The 16,340-nt window shown below is 37.8% G+C and overlaps 1 protein-coding gene across 2 annotated transcripts in view; it reads left to right on the top strand.

Annotated features, from left to right (window-relative positions):
• Positions 1-16,340, top strand: part of TMEM245 (transmembrane protein 245) — a 111,240-nt gene that overhangs the window by 18,650 nt on the left and 76,250 nt on the right. For both annotated transcript variants that reach the window (XM_037850882.1, XM_037850883.1), the window contains exons 2-4: positions 1,877-1,994; positions 3,509-3,610; positions 14,763-14,879. In XM_037850882.1, coding sequence (XP_037706810.1) covers positions 1,877-1,994; positions 3,509-3,610; positions 14,763-14,879 — 337 coding nt within the window. The remainder of the gene's footprint in view (positions 1-1,876; positions 1,995-3,508; positions 3,611-14,762; positions 14,880-16,340) is intronic.

A 16,340-nucleotide genomic window follows, 5' to 3' on the forward strand; every position in this document is an offset into this window, starting at 1 on the left:
ATACATTTGCTGAGAATCATTGTTGATTTCAACAATTTGTAGTTGTCATAGTCTGCTGTCTTTATTTTCCCTTGTGAACATTGGAGCAGCTTTTGCTTTTCTTTATTTTTCTAGCACCATTCTTCTTTCTCCTTATGTTTAAGAAGCAGACTCGAGCCAGATTTCCTGGGCTCTGGTCCTACCTCTGTCACTTACTTGGGCAAATCACTTCTCTGAAGTATCAGTTTCTTTCATCTGTAAAATGGGGTGATAGTATTACTTATTTCATGGGGTTATCAGGATTAAATGAGTTAATTTATGCAATTTTAAGTTAAGTGTACTGTTATTATAACTCAGCTTTTGTTCTGAGCTCTAAATCATATCTCAAATTCCCTGAATTCCCATGGTTAATTTGTCTGGTCCTTCAAGCATGAACTTTTTTGAAATAACTGTAGTTGCACTTCCCAGGTCCTTATATATCTGGGGCTCAGATCTCTTTAATATTTCATTTGATAGAGTTGCTTGAAGAACAATATTTCTCATATCCTTTTCATTAAAAAGAGCTAGTGCTCATTAAAAGCAATTTGGAAAATACAGAAAAAAGGAAAACAATATCTCACCAATCACATAGATCCATAATTTCTCAGTATATTCCGCCCCCCCACCCCGTATTGTAGATGTAATCATGTCAAATATATTTTTTTCTATTTTACTTTTTTTCTTAATATGTGATAGGAATATTTTTCACTATATAGCCTTTTTGGTTTTTTTTAAACACCTATTTTAGTGGTTTTGTAGCATTTTATTGAATAAATCATCTGTAGTTAAAAATTAACTTCTTACTGTTCTAAATTACGCTCTGATGAGGTTCTTTATATTTAAAGCTTTTTCAGAATTTGTCATTATTTAGTAAGGAAAAAGTTGCAAAGCTGAATTCCCTGGTCAGAAGCTATAAACATTTTTAAGACCCAAAGATAATGTTTATTGGAAGATATCACAGAAACAAAGTCGGAGGTAGCTTTTTTCCCTGTGTTTTGTAGTGGTCTATCAGTTTTTTTCCTTCATGCACTGAATTACAGCTTAAAGCTCTTTTTTAGTTTTAATTTGCCTTCCCACCCCCCACCCCCAGGATCCAGGCCTAACTTGAATTTCACCTTCTTGGTGTTGTTCCTTCCAACTTCTATAAATGTTCTACTAAAACATGAGGTTATTAGTTTTTGGTTAGGCTATTCTGGCTTCTTTGGATGCTGCTGAAGTGCTAGAGTCAATGTAGGGTTAGTATAGGGAAAACTTTTGAGGTGGGACCCTGTTGTCAAGTGTTGCTGTTTTTTTCCTCTAGTAATATTTTTTTCAGGTACACTTCAACTCTGCATATAACTCTGGACTGGCTTCTAACCATCTGTTACCCAGGCTCTCTCAACAGGGTCACACTTCAGCGGTCTGCCTTCTTCCTAGCTTTTAAATTCCTCTCCCAGTAACAAACATATTTCTTAGGCTGTAACGAAATCTTTTGCCAGATTCTTTTTGGAAAGCTTTTCTTTTCCATTCGAAACATTGATTTATAGAGAAAACGTCAGGAATTCACAATTATGCATAATTATTTTTTATGCATAAAATTGTTTTTGGACTTTGACATCAATTATCTTTATGCATTTTTTGTTGAAGAAAATATTTCAGTAATATCACTGAGATTTCAAATGTCTGTTTATTTTTAAATTTGATTATCTAAACAGGGAGGAGAACCTAGACATGCTCCTTTTAGCATCACCAATGTTCATCTTATCTGGGCTACACCCAGAGCTTGCCACTATAGAGATGCTTGCAAATTTTGTATAATTGCATGTTTATTTCCATATGCATATATTTTACCACTGTGTCTATATTTCATTTATTTAAGATCTGGACATTGGTAGTTGGCTATGTATTGACTGTTTCATTCAAGTGGAATGCAAGCACTGAACGCTACTTGAGAGCAGTTTCAATTCCTGTCTGGATTATATTGCTTTTTCATTTAGGTGGGTCACTTTTTTTTTTTTTTTTTTTTAAAGTCTAGCTTAAGTTGCATTAGCAGAGGCTGACTGTGTGAATGAATTAATCCTTTGTAGTGTTCTATGTTGCATTTAGAATGCTTTGAAATAATCTTTAGAAAATGTTTTGTTTTAATTAGTCTTTAATGAAAATGTTATGCTTTAAACTGTGTATATTTTAATTATGTTAAATGTTCATTTTAAAAAAAGTCCTTTAAAAATAAATATGTTCATTTCTGAATGTCATACTTACGAAGGATACAGATAAGTGGTCGAGGAAGATAAGAGGTGCCCAAAATCGTGTGAGAGACAGGTTAAAGGAACTGGAGAAGAGAAGGGCACTGGGGCTGCAGAGCGGGGAGGGGTTGGAAGTGAGAAGGTATAAAGTATGAAAGGCTAGTATGAAAGGCTGTGAAAGAGTAGTTTAAACAGATCTGTGTAACCATGAGGGATAGATGTCAGAGCAATGAGTAGCTTTAGGGAGACAAATCTTTGTTCAACATAAGGATGATTGGAGGCAGCTGCTCAGAGTTATGGGCTTGTTATTTCAGACGCTCACTGACAGCTGGGTGGCTGTGAGGATGTTACAGAGGGATCTTCAGTACAGTGCATATTATTAGGATTCTTTTATCTCCAAGTCTGAGGCTATGGAAACATTAAGTTCTAATTTATAAACAAAATGCAGTAACCCAGAGCAGTAGATAGTCTATTTAAAGTAGTATTTAGAGCTACTTATTGTTAAAAATAAAAATTAAAAATCCAAATAATTGATTGGAAAATGTCTATGCTTAGAGTTTGGTGTTGAATAAAATGTTATTCTCTAGCTTTACTGACTTGGTGTACTAGAGGTGTTGTCAGAAAAATCCTCTAAAGTCTGAAGGGACCCATCGTGGATCTGGGGAAGGCAGAGGAGGGAGGCAGGCAGCATGTCCCTGAGGCTGTAGACAATCTCAGGGAAATGAAAGTGGCTGTGGGTAGACCTGTTCCTTGGCCACATGTTAACATTTTCACAGTATGACTAAGGAGAATATGTCGAAGCACTTTGTGCCGCCTTTTGGGTCAGTCCCCCTTTTCTTGAGTTCACACCTGCTGGTATTTTTAGACATCAAGTCAGACCTTCCTGATTTTAGGAGCTGTGCCTGTTGCTGGTCATTCCAAGGTCAGGTAGGTGGTTTGAGTTCAGGATGCTGTTAAAGCCTGGATGTGTTTTAGAATGGGTTTAATTCCTTAGGTGAAATGTGCCCCTTAAAAAGAGGTTGGCACATACTTAGTCCTTTAGACCAGGGACCTCTGGGAGAGGGGCTGGACTTACTGTGGAAAGCCTAAGATCGAGGCTTAATCTGTCAGAAGTCCCCCCTCTCCTTTTAAAAAATTTCCCTTTTGAAACAATTCTGTTTTTAACATATGTACTAAATTGTTCTGTTGGTCTTCTAAACTGATTCTTTAAAAGAGAAGCGTTAGATTTTTATTTCACTAAAAATGCTAACTTTTAATAATTTCAGCATCCCTGGCTGGCTCATGGAGAATCCCAGTTTTCCTGATTATTGTTTTCCTGATGTCCGTGGGTACCCTCTATGAAAAACAGAATGGGAAAGAGTCTTCTGGTAAGAAATAAGGACATTTTATTAATATTACTCTAAGAAGCATTTCAGAGAGCAGCTTTACCAAAAACAAAACAAAACTATGATGAATGGCTTTAAATTGGCTTTGAAACCTGTGGTGTTTGCTGAATAGAAAATATTTGTTTAAAATAGTTCAGGTTGTTAGACCGTGCTTTTTAAAAGATTATTTTTGAGGCACTGGGGCTGAAAGTGGTCTATATCCAGAAACGGTTTGTTAAAGCTACAGGTTTCTGATAAGTTGAAAGGAGGGGGGTCGGGATATCTTAAAGGTCCCCAGAGGGTCACACGGCTTTCCAGTTATCTGGCCCCGTGGAGGCAGCTGTGACCGGAGAGCTCGGGCAGCACAGCACACGGCTTGTACGGTGACGGCACTTTGCCCCATTGCTTCTTCCTGTTGTTTATACAGAAACAAAAAGAACAAATTATTATCTGTAGCAGGTTTTTAAATGGAAAAAAAAATCTCAATTATGAGTCTACTACAGAAAAGTTAGAGAATACAGAGAAACAAAATAAAATAAAAATGACTCAAAATCCCACCACCCACAGATTAGCAAAATGTTAACAAATGGTTTTTATGCCTTCAGGCTTTTTAAACACAAGAAACTGCATTATTGTGAACATTCTCTATCATCACCTGAACTTTAAACTTAGGAACACCTTTATATGTCAATAGATATATTTCTCCAGCATTACTTTTAGAATCTTCATTTTATTCTAATCACCTGCTACTTGTGGCACTCAGGTGTATTTGTACACCTCCCTTGTAAAAGTTTTTTTTTTTCCTTGATTAAGTAGCTCTTTATCATTTTATTTGGTAAATGAGTAATGTCTGACAATTTAAGACATCTGTTTATTCATAAATATGTATTTAGAATTTTAATATTACCTTGAAATAAAGAACCTTAATTACACAGTGGAAAATGGGGAAGATTTTATTTTACTTTGTATTTTGTATTTATTTTATAAGTTTTCTTTGCTCAGCCTGTCTTTCTGGTCATTATCTGTTAGACTCTGTGGGTGCTTATCAGACTAGTGGTACTAAACTTCCTGTTTGGGCAACTACTATAAAAAGCTTGGTGGTTTCTACTTGTTCCTCTGGTTAACTTTATCTTCTTTTTTTTCTTCCCCCCTTTCCCTTAATAGTGAGTGATTCAGACAGTTCTGCTTACCCCTCACCCCTGGACATTTTTCTTCTTTTGACTGCTATTGTCCAGAGCCACACTAAGTACTTTATTACAAGTATACAAATAATGTAAGTCTAAATCAGAGGTTTCAGATAGGTCTTCTGTTGGGTATAAATTATAAATTCTAGTCACTGGTGGTGGCTGTTATCTAGGTTGGTGTGAGGTCAGGAATTCTTAGGCCACGTGTTGAGTTTGGGGAAAAAGAGGACCATGGTCAGTGATTATCATCAGCCATAAACCCAGTGTGTATGGTGTGTGGTGGCACACAATCTAGATTTTGGGCATTTGTATTCTAGACTATCACAGGGAAGGAAATTATGGGGACACAATAAATGTGGACATCAGACTTGAAACAGTATTGATTTTACTTGTTTTGGAAAAGGTTATTCTTTGAAGTAGGTTATTTTTTTTTTAAACTTTTTATTTGGAATAATTTCAAACTAACAGGAAAGTTGCAAAATTAATACAGAAGCAATACACGGTACTCCAACATACTTCCCACCCAGATATCCAGATTTATCAGTTATTAGCATTTTGCTATGTTTGTTATATCATTCTACCTCTGTTTATCTAATCAATCAATCAATCCTTGCATGCATGCATGCATGCATGCATCCATCCATCCATCATACTTCTAAGCATTTGAGAGTAGGTTGCATACACCATGCTCCTCCAACCATTAGCACTTCCATATACGTTTGCTGAGAACAAGAACCAGAGTAGGTTATTCTTGACCAAGAATCTTCTGGACTTCTAGTCTAGATAATCTTCATCAGAAGATAATCTTGTTAATTTAAAAAAAAAAAATTTTTTTTTCCTAAATTTCTGAATAGTTCTTTTTCTCTTGCACCTAGATCCTGGTTTCTTTTTGGCATCAGAACTCACACCATGTAGTTCATATTGGGACAGCGTTTCTCTTTTATTTGTGATCACTTCCCTCCTGTAGATGTCACTGTACTATTGTTAGCTACAGGAATGCAGTGTGGACCATTCTTGCAGTCTCATTTCCACTGTCCCTTTGTAGGACTTGCTCTTGTAGTCTAGTCACCTGGGTAGGTATCTTTCTGTGTCTTCTGAGCTTTAATCTTTTCCTGCGATAGAAGCTTTTATGATCTGTAGTTCACTAGACTCATAGAGTTAATTCTCTGGATTTTATCAGAATTCAAAGCATGAGTTTGTTTAGTCTGTAGACTCAGAAAACTCTTTTGTGGATCATTGTTGAGTTGGTTTTAGTAGTTCCTTTTGACTCCAGGTTTTCTCTTAGACCTGGGGAGCTCTTACTTGGTATTTCCTGAAAGCCCAAGACAATGATAGGAAAAAAATGTTGAGTGCTTACTATGGGCAGGAACTCATAAGCGCTTTTAAATGTGTTATCTGTTTTTAATCCTTCAACAAACCAAATAAAACCTATCTTACAATAGATGATATCTCCATTTTGCAGATGAAGACATCTAATTCCAGCGCTTACCTGACTTGTCCACAGTCACACAAGTTAAAAGGTGGGGCTAAGATTTAAATCTACAGTCCTTGATGCTAAGCCCAGTGATCTTTCCCTTCAGCAGAGTCTTTGAACAAGCATAAGCCATCCTGTTACCCAAGGAGAAACATCAACTACTGATTCCTGTCACACTCAGTTGTAATGGTCAGCTCATTCATCCTTCCGTGTTGACCCGGTTGGTCAATGACAACTATAGGACCTGGCTCTTCTGCCTCTTAGATCCCAGAAATCTTACTTGGTGGAAACTTGGATTCCAGGTTTGATATGTTTCCTTGGCCTGTGAGAAAAGAGGAACACTAGCATTTGTTGTGATCTCCTACGGGCGAGGCTCTATGTCAGGCTCTTACATGTGACACCTTGTTTAATTCTCTCAGTAATCCAGTAAGATTGGTATTATACCCATTTTACAGATGAAGAAGTTAAGGCTCAGAGAGCCACTTACTTTGAGTATGAGAAATGCTTCTTTAAAAGCTTGGGAAGTAAGATGCACGTGTATCTTTAATAACGTGGACATCCATCCTGAGAAGTACTGACAAGTATAGCTAGGTGCTGTTCCTCCAGACGTTGGTGGTTGTTGGTAAATGACTGGAAATATCTTTGCAGGGAAAACTTGATAGTTGCGTTGAATCTCTTGAGAGAGCATGCAATCTGAATGAACAGATTTGAACCAGTTAAGCCCAAGTTGGAAAAATAAAAGGAACATGCTAAATTTCTTACTACTCATCTCCCACTCCCCCAGTTTTGTTGCTGTTGGTTAAATAGGCCTAGGGAAACTCCTGCTGGTCTATAGCCCTTGCCATCCACTAGTAGTACATAGAGGTGGTACTAGAAGCCATTGAGGGGAAGATGTATGTTCTGTATTAGTAATGGAACTCAGAGTCTTTCTTCCAAGGGAACTCTGCATGCTGGGAAGGTTTTACTTGGTTCAGTATCCCCTTCCAGTAAGTGTCTTTGGATGTATTTCTGGCAACTGCCACTATCCCTGTGAAGGAGAGTGAAGCAGATCAAGAAACATCTCCTTTTTTGGATTGGTTCTCCCCTCATTATTAAAGAAGCTATTTGTCCATTGCCAAGTTAGCTGCACTAACAGGTGCTATCTGAACTTGTGATTTCTGTGCCCTGGTGCTAGGCTGCTAATGTCAGTAGCTTGCTTCTTTGGATCTCTGTACATCTCCTGTTATTTGGGTCTCGACTTAATACTGACCTTGTCCTTGCATAGATTGACACTTGAAACCTTGGATACTCTCTCCTTTTTTTGTTAAGGATTATGTTCCCTTGTCTGTGTGCCTATTTTTAGCTCTGACTTTTATCGGACTCCATGACTTTGCCTAGAACCTTGATCCTGGTATTATCCTGTTCAGTTTATCATCTCCCCACCTGAACTTCTGGGATTTTAGAAGTGCCAAAGGATATCATTAAATACAGAGTCATAAAAATGCCTGTCTATTTGATAAATGAGAGCAATTGCCAAATCTGGTGTCTATAATTTTGAAATTCTCTTTGTTGATTTTTCTTTTTGTGCTGCTTTTTATTTCTTTGTGAAGTTTGACACTCTAAAAATTTACTGAGTCATTTGTGTATTAACTAGAAAGATATTGCATATTTTCCCTTAATTTAGTTGATTTATTGAATATTTACTGTATGTTTTAGTGATATTAGCAAGTTGGAGAGTCTTTTTTTTTGTTTCAGTATCTCTCCTTTTTAAAAAAAACTTTTATTTTGAAATATTTTCAAACTTACAGGGCAGTCGCAAAAATAATACAAAACCATACAGAGAATTCCATTCTACCCCCTATTCAGATACCGAGATTCACCAACTTTTAACCTTTTGCCATATTTGCAGTATCATTTTATCATCTATCCATCAGTCTTTCTATCTTTCTATTTATGTATTTTCTAAACATTTGAGAGTAGGTTGTATACATCATGCTCCTTGAACATTTAGTACTTCTGTGTACCTTTCCTAAGAACAATGATATTCACCTATGTACCCGCTTTAAGTACAGTTATCAGGTTCAAGAAATTTAACATTGGTAAAAAGCTAACAGTCTATACTCCAGTTTTTTCATATATCTCAGTAAAGTGCTTTTGGACATTTTCTCCTTCAGTATTAGATCCTGTCTGGGATCATGTGTTGACTTTAGTTGTTATTGTCTTTTTAATCACTGGTCTTTCTCTCTTTTGTTAATTGTGGAAACCTATATACAACATGAGCTTTCCCATCTCAGATAGTCCCAGGGGTACAATTCAGTGGGATTAATCACACTCACAATGTTGTGCTACCCTCAGAAGAGTTACCAGAACTTTCTCATCACCCCAAATAGAAACCCTGCACCTATTATGCAATAACTCCCCCTTTTCCCTCCTCCCCTGCCCCGTAACCTGTACCCTACTTTCTGTCTCTGTGAATTTGCATATTCTAACCTGTACCCTACTTTCTGTCTCTATGAATTTGCATATTCTGGCTATTTCAAATAAGTGGAATCATTTAATATCTGCTCTCTTTGTGTCTGACTTATTTCACCCAGTGGTGTCGTTAAGCTTCCTCCCTGTAGTAGCATGAAACAGAACTTCACTCCTTTTTAGGACTGAAGTTGAGTGTCTTCTTTGGGGAATTGACTAAGTCTTTTGCCCGTTTTTGTAGTGAGCGCTTTAGAATTCCTTCTCTTTGTTTCTGTGCATATTTTTCCAATATTTTCTTTGTGGTTACCATGGGGCTTAAATTTAACATGCTAAATCTTAGCAATCTCGTATGGTTTGATACCAATTTAACTTTGATAGCATATACACACTAGGTTTCTATACATCTCTGCCCCCCCCCCACCTTTATGGAATTCTTGTCACAAATTGCATATTTATATATTATGAGTCCCAAACTATTGGTTTATAATTAAATTTTGTGCATTTGCCTTTTAGATCCTGTAAGAAGTAAAAAGTGGGGTTACAAATAAATACAATAGTTCTGGTATTTATAGTTACCCATGTAATTTATTTTACTGGAGAACTTTATTTCTTCTTGTGGCTTCAGTTAATTATCTTGTGTCCTTTCCTTTCAACCTGCAGAGCTCATTTAGCATTTCTTGTAGGTCTGGTCCAGTGGTGATGTGGTGACGAATTCTCTCAGCTTTTCTTTATCTAGGAAAGTCTTTATCGCTCCCTGATTTTTAAAAGACAGTTTGCCACATATAGAATTCTTTTTTTTTTTAAAGCAGTTTTATTGACATATGTTCACACACCATATAGTCCATCCAAAGCATGCAATCTGTGGTTCACAGTATCATCATAAAGTTGTGCATTCATCACCACAATCAACTGTAGATCATTTTCATTACTCAAAAAAAAAAAAAAGCCAAAACATCTTATACCCTTTACCCTCCTTTATTGACCCTTAGCATTGGTGTGGTACATTAGTTACTGTTGATGAAAGAATATTAAAATACTACTGTTAACTATAATACATAGTTTGCAATAGGTGCATTTTCCCCATATACCACTCTATTATTAACTCCTTGTAATAGTGATATACACTTGTTCTAGTTCATGAAAGAACATTTTTATATTTGTACTATTAATCACATTCATCTTCCACTACAGGTTTCACTGTTACACAGTTCCATGTTTTTTTCTCTAGCTTTCCTTCTAGTGACACATACAACCCTAAACTTTCTCTTTCAACCACAGTAACACACATAATTCAGTGTTGTTAATTATACTCACCTCAATATGGTTCCATCACCTGTATCCATTTCCAAACGTTTGAATTCACCCTAGTTAAAAATTCTGCACACATTAAGCATATACTCCCTATTTCCTTCCCTCATTCCATTTCCTGGTAAGTATTCCAGATTTTAACTATATGAATTTACTTATTATAATTAGTTGATATTAGTGACATCATGCAATATTTATCCTTTTGTGTCTGACTTATTTCACTTAACATAGTATCCTCAAGATTCATCCCATGTTGTCACATGCTTCATGACTTCATTCCTTCTTAAACTGCTAAATAATGTTCCATTGTATGTTTATTGAATAATAACATTGTATATTTATTGGATAAATGGATAAACAAAATGTGTTTATCCATTTATCGGTTAATGGACACTTGGGTTGTTTCCATCTTTTGGCAATTGTGAATATGCCGCTATGAACATCGGTGTGCAGATGTCTGTGCCCTTGCCTTCAGTTCTTCTGGGTGTATACCTAGTAGCAGAGCTGCCAGATAATATGGCAGTTCTACAGTTAGGAATTGCCAGACTTTCTTCCACAGCGGCTGTACCATTTTATAGTCTCACCAGCAGTGAGTAAGTCTTCCTATTTCTCCATATCCTTTCCAACACTTGTGGTTTTCTGTTTGTTTAATAGTGGCCATTCTACTAGGTGTGAAAAAATCTGATTGTGGTTTTGATTTGCATTTTCCTAATAGCTAGTGCAGATTTAGAATTCTTGGGTTGGCCTTTTTTTTACTTTCAGCACTTTAAATATGTTATCACACTGCTTTCTTGCCTCCATGGTTTCCCATGAGAAATTGGTACTTAGTCTTATTGAGGCTCCATTGTACATGGCACATTGCTTCCTTCTTGTGGCTTTCAGAATCTTCTTTTTATCGTTGCCATTCAACATTTTAACTATAATATGGTGCACTGTGGGTCTCCTTGGGTTTATCCTGTTTGGAATTTATTGAACTTCTTGGATGTGTATATTTATGTCTTCTGTTAAATTTGGGAAGTTTCCAGCCATTATGTCTTCAAATATTCTTTCTGCCCCTTTCTTTGTTTTCCTTTTGGGATTCCCACAGTGCATATATTGATGGTGTCCCACAGGTCTCTGTCAGGCTCTGTTCACTTTTCTTTGTTCTTTTTTCTTTCTACTCCTGAGACTGAATAATTTCTGTTGTCTTATCTGCAAGTTCACTGATTCTTTCTTCTGGTATCTCCAATCTGCTGTTGAACTCTTCTAGGGAATTTTTAATTTGTTAATATAGTCTTCAGCTCTGTTTGGTTCCTTTTTATGATTTTTATCTCTTTATTGGTTTTCTCTTTGTGTTCGTATATCGTTTTCCTGATTTCCTTTCATTCTTTGTCCATGTTTTCCTTTAGTTTTTTGAGTATATTTTGGACCATTTTTAAAAAGTCTTTGTCATGTCTAAGGTCTGTCTCATTGATGGTTTCTAATTCTTTATCCTGCACCTTTGCAGGAGCCATTGTTTCCTGCTTCTTTGTATGCTTTGTAATCTTTTGTTACGACCTGGACATTTTGATATTTTAATGTGTTATCGCTGAAATTTAGACACTGAGGGCTTTGTTCTTTAAGCTTATATCTAGCTAGTGTTATGAAAGATTTCCTTGAATGCCAAGATGTATCAAAAAGAAAAAGAAGCCACCTTTCTTAGTATTTACAGATTGGTCTGTTTAAACACTCTGCTTTAGAGCTTATCTGTCCTAACAATAAGTTTTGAAACTAGCTGGAGGCAAAAGTGTAGGGTCTTCCCTGCTCTTTTCTCTGTGTTGTGGCTCTACGAATTCCCCCATTTACACGGATCCCAGTGTCCCCTCTTCTCTAGGAAACAGTGTTTCCTCATGATCCCGGGCACTGTACTGTATGGCCCACAGCCAGTTAATCTTTGCCCAGGTAACTACAGTTTGACTGTTCTCCTACAGTGTTATGTAGGAGACCTTGCCTTGCACATGCAGGCAAGTTGTGGGATGGCAAGCTTGGGATGAGTGTCCTGGTTCAGTCCTTCAGGCTGCCACCAGATGGATTGACACAGACAGACATACGCCCACTATGTGCATGGGGATTACCGTGCTCCCTCTGGAACTGGGAGTGTGGGCTGGCTCTGTGCCAAGCGGTGGGGAGGGGCCAGCAAGGGCACCACGAGGAGGATTTCTTACTGCTTTTGAGTTGGCTTTTTCTTGATTCAGTACTTTCCCTGTTACTGTGACCTTTGCCTGTTTCCTGGAGCTTTGAGAAAAAGGGCTTGGCCATTTCTTGTTTGCTGTAAAGCTGTTGTGTGGGATAGATCCTTGAAGCAGCTCATTCTGCCTCTTGATGACCAGAAACTCAGAGTTAGGCTCTAAGCCATAGTTTTGAAGGTTTAATTAATTGGTCTTAATTTTCGTTGAAGTCTTTCAGTGATTTCTGTATGCAACGTAATTTTGCTTAGCTCTGTGGGGAGATCTAAAAATATCTACTAAGAGGGATAAGACATGTAAACAGCTGTAATACAAAACAGAAAGGCAATGAGCAGTACAGAGCAATATGATAGGGTGCTAGTGGCTCATGTGTGTATTGTATACCATGAAATCCAGTGGTTTTGTTATAGGTGATGATAATAGCTAACATTGATTGAGCATCTCTGACATACCAGACAATTTTCTAAGATTTAAAAATATATATTGTTCCATTTAATTCCCACACAAGATGAGAACTTACATAAGCCCCATTTTATACATGAGGCGACTAAGGCATCTGTATATTAAGTAACTTGCTTTTTGTCATGCAACTGGTAAGGAATTTGAGCCTGGACAGTCTTGTCTCCTCACCTGTGCTTCAGAGCCCTGAATTGTACTCCCTCTGAGCATGGTAAACATGCTGCCTTCTGTTCTCTGCTCCCAGTCTCCCTCTGCATCCTCATATCTTTCTGCTCTTCTTATTATACCCTGTGTTTTGGTCTCACTGAACTTGTTAGAGTTCTTTGAACAGCACACTCTGTTTTTTTCTTGCCTCTATGTCTTTATACCTGCTTTTTGTCTTCTTGGAATACTTTTCTGCCTTTGCCCTCCATCACCACAGCCTCTCTCTTCCTCCCCAAGACTGATTTGTTTCTTTATCTGACCAACTTTTGTTTTAAAGGATATAAGGGATGGCATCTTTCAGCATTCTGGTCAGATAGCTCCTTTGGAAACCTTTCCCTGACCTCCCAGCGTGGATTAGATTTCCATCTTCTGTGTTCCCCTGATATTCTATACTTGCTTTTTCATCAGCTCTTAACACACTAAATCATAAATGGCAGTTGAGGTATTAGACTGAGCTTGAGAATGGGGTCTCTGAGTCTCAGCACAGAGCCTAGTCACCTATTTGGTGAATGAATGCTTAGTGGGAGTTTATAAATATAAGTTAAAATGCAGCTGCCTGCCCTCCAAGTGCTAACCAGACCTGACCCCACATGGCTTCAGAGATCAGAATTCTCTGTTGTCACTTGATTATTGGCGTACCAAAAGTAAGGGCCCGGCTCTGTGAGAGTGTATGATTTGGTGACTGGGAACGGTGCATGTCTTAGTTGTGGATGGTAGAATCCACTTTAGCAAGTTGAAATAGAAAGAGGTATGGATTAGTACTTAGCATTTTTTGGAGGGCCAGGGGCCCAAGGTTGGATCCTACACAGACAGAAGTGTTGCAGCTGGGAGAAGTGCCCAACCGTGTCAAAGGACTGTGCAGAAATCCCACTGCTGGTGCCACCTGGCACGTAGTTAAAGGTCAGGCACCCAAACCTCTGGAACCTTTGCTGTCGTTGCTGGAGAAAAAAAACATATGCCTCCATGACTTGACATGAGGGCTATATGGCTGCCAAGTTACAGTGCATCACTTTGGTCTTCCAGATCTTTCACAGATGTGCCTGCTTGGAGAAACATCATTGCATGTGGGACTTTAGCTGCTAGAGAGTCCAAGAAGTATAGCTTTTAGCTCTCCAGCCTCTAGTGTGCAGGAGAGCATGCCAGTGCCTGGTGTCATGTGAGCCAACCTGCACTGTCTGCCACAGCAGGTTAAAGGCTGACCATTCCAGACAGCCTTTATTCACCAATGAATGTTTTATTTGAGTCTAGTGCAAGTGATTAAGCTTGGTACTACCTATTAGAAACTAAACGTAGAAACATATAACATGAAACAAAGTAATGGTAGTCTTTTGAATCTGAAAGTGGTGGATTTTGCTGTGCTGAAATATGTACCTTATAGAATGTTATTTTTTTAAAGCACCAAGTATGTGCTGTCCCATACTTTACTATGATCTTGAAATACAAAGTGGGGGTGTAAGGCAGCCTGTGTTCAGGGAGCTCACAGACTTGGTGTGCAGTATTTCTCTCTAGAGGTGTGGATTAAAATAAATACCTTTGAATTACAGATTAAAAAACATAAATGTAGCACTCCTTATTTATATATCCAATATCTGCCATACCTGTCAATATAAAGTTTCCAAATTAGAGAGATACTTAGTAAAGTCAATCTTATGAATCATATTTTCTGTAGTAAAGCCCAGGAACCTGCATTTTTTACAAGCTTTCGTATTGCTTTTTAAGCATTTTCCTTTGATGAAGAACTGCTGATCTAGTGGGTCAGTAATAACTGCTTTATTTTATTGCTGTTGAAAACTTTAGTGTTTTAATTTACAACAGTTATTTCCCACTTCACTCATTTGCTTTAAAAGTTTTAAAAATGTGTGCTTCTTTTCCAGGGGCAGAATTACCAGGACAAGTGATCTCCATGGCAGCTTCTACTCTAGCAAACTTGGCCATCTCTATTACTGGGTATGACTCGAGCAGTGAAGACCAGCCCATGGCACAGGCTGCAGGTGAATGACACTGTTGGAATGCCTTCAGAGTTATTCTGGAAAGTGAAATACAAATAGAATGTAAAGTTAAGAAGGACACCAGCATCACAAAATGCAAACTTACTCTTGCTGGTCCTTCACATTTTTCTCTGATTTCTGTTTTTACACCTTTTCTCCTCATCTTCATTTTCATGTGTCACTTTTTCATACACTTAATTTGTTTACCTTATTTTGGACCTTGCTGTCTCCATTTCACCTCTCCTCCCTTTTTTTATTGAATGCTTTTCTTATTCTTTTGGTCTTCTTTCTCACTTTCATATTATTTTTCTTTTCTCAGTGTCCCATTTACCTTTCCAACATTTTTCTCCCCCATTTTTTCATTTTCTTATCTTGGTTTCCTGTTTTCCATTCTTTCTTTTATAATGACTGTTCTGGTTTGCTAATGCTGCTGTTACGCCAAATACCAGAAATGGATTGGCTTTTATAAAGGAGGTTTATTTGGTTACAAATTTACAGTCCTAAGGCCATGAAAATGTCCAAACGAAGGCATCAATAAGAGGATACCTTTCCTGAAGAGCAGCCGATGGTGTCTGTGCAACCTCTGTCAGCTGGGAAGGCACATGGCTGGCATCTGCTGATCCTTTGCTTCCGGGTTGTGTTTCAAAATGGCTTTCTCCAAAATGTCTCTGGGCTTTATCTCTTAGCTTAGTATCTCCAAACATCCTTTTGTCTGCATCTCCAATATCCCCAACATCAGCAAGCGTCTGGGTCCCTCCAAAAGTCTCTCTCAGCTGCCCTGAGCTCCTTTTGTCTGTGAGCTCTTTTATAGGATCCTATGGATTTAATTAATGGGCAGGGCTACAGCTCCATGGAAATATCTAATCAAAATGTTTCACCTACAGTTGGGTGAGTCGCATCTCCATGAAAACAACCTAATCCAAATATCCCACAAGACAGGATTAAAACATGGCCTTTGGGGGGGACGTAATATATTCAAGCTGGCACAACTGCTGTCAGTTTTCCTCCATTGTTTGTTTTGCTTTAATTCTTATGTTGCTTTTTTTTTCTGTTGTTGTTGTTGTTCCCTTTCCCCAATTCTATTTTTTGCCTTTACTTTTTCATCTTCCAGTTATCCATTTCTCTGGCATTCCTTGCTTTTCTTCTACAACTTTTGACTTGCATACCTCATGCTTTTTATATTTTGATTGTTTCCCTTAAAGCAAACTCTTCTGTTTTTTCTGGAGTCATTGTTCTGTATGGCCTGTGTGCAGAGGAGTTGCAGCTCCTGCAAGATGCCAGCTCGTAGATTTATACCTGCTTCAGAGTTGTGCTCACATGGAGTTCAGGAATATAAAAGTCCATCCCCATCTGTGCCAAGAGGTCTATTAGTGCTAGAGAAAGTTAGAGAATATTAATGGTGAGTGCTTCTTGAAGAATTGACTCTAGAAAAGTCTTAAACGAAGGGTCCATCCAAGAGAAAAG

This window comes from Choloepus didactylus, chromosome 10 (genome assembly GCF_015220235.1).
Source record: "Choloepus didactylus isolate mChoDid1 chromosome 10, mChoDid1.pri, whole genome shotgun sequence".
NCBI lineage: Eukaryota > Metazoa > Chordata > Mammalia > Pilosa > Megalonychidae > Choloepus > Choloepus didactylus.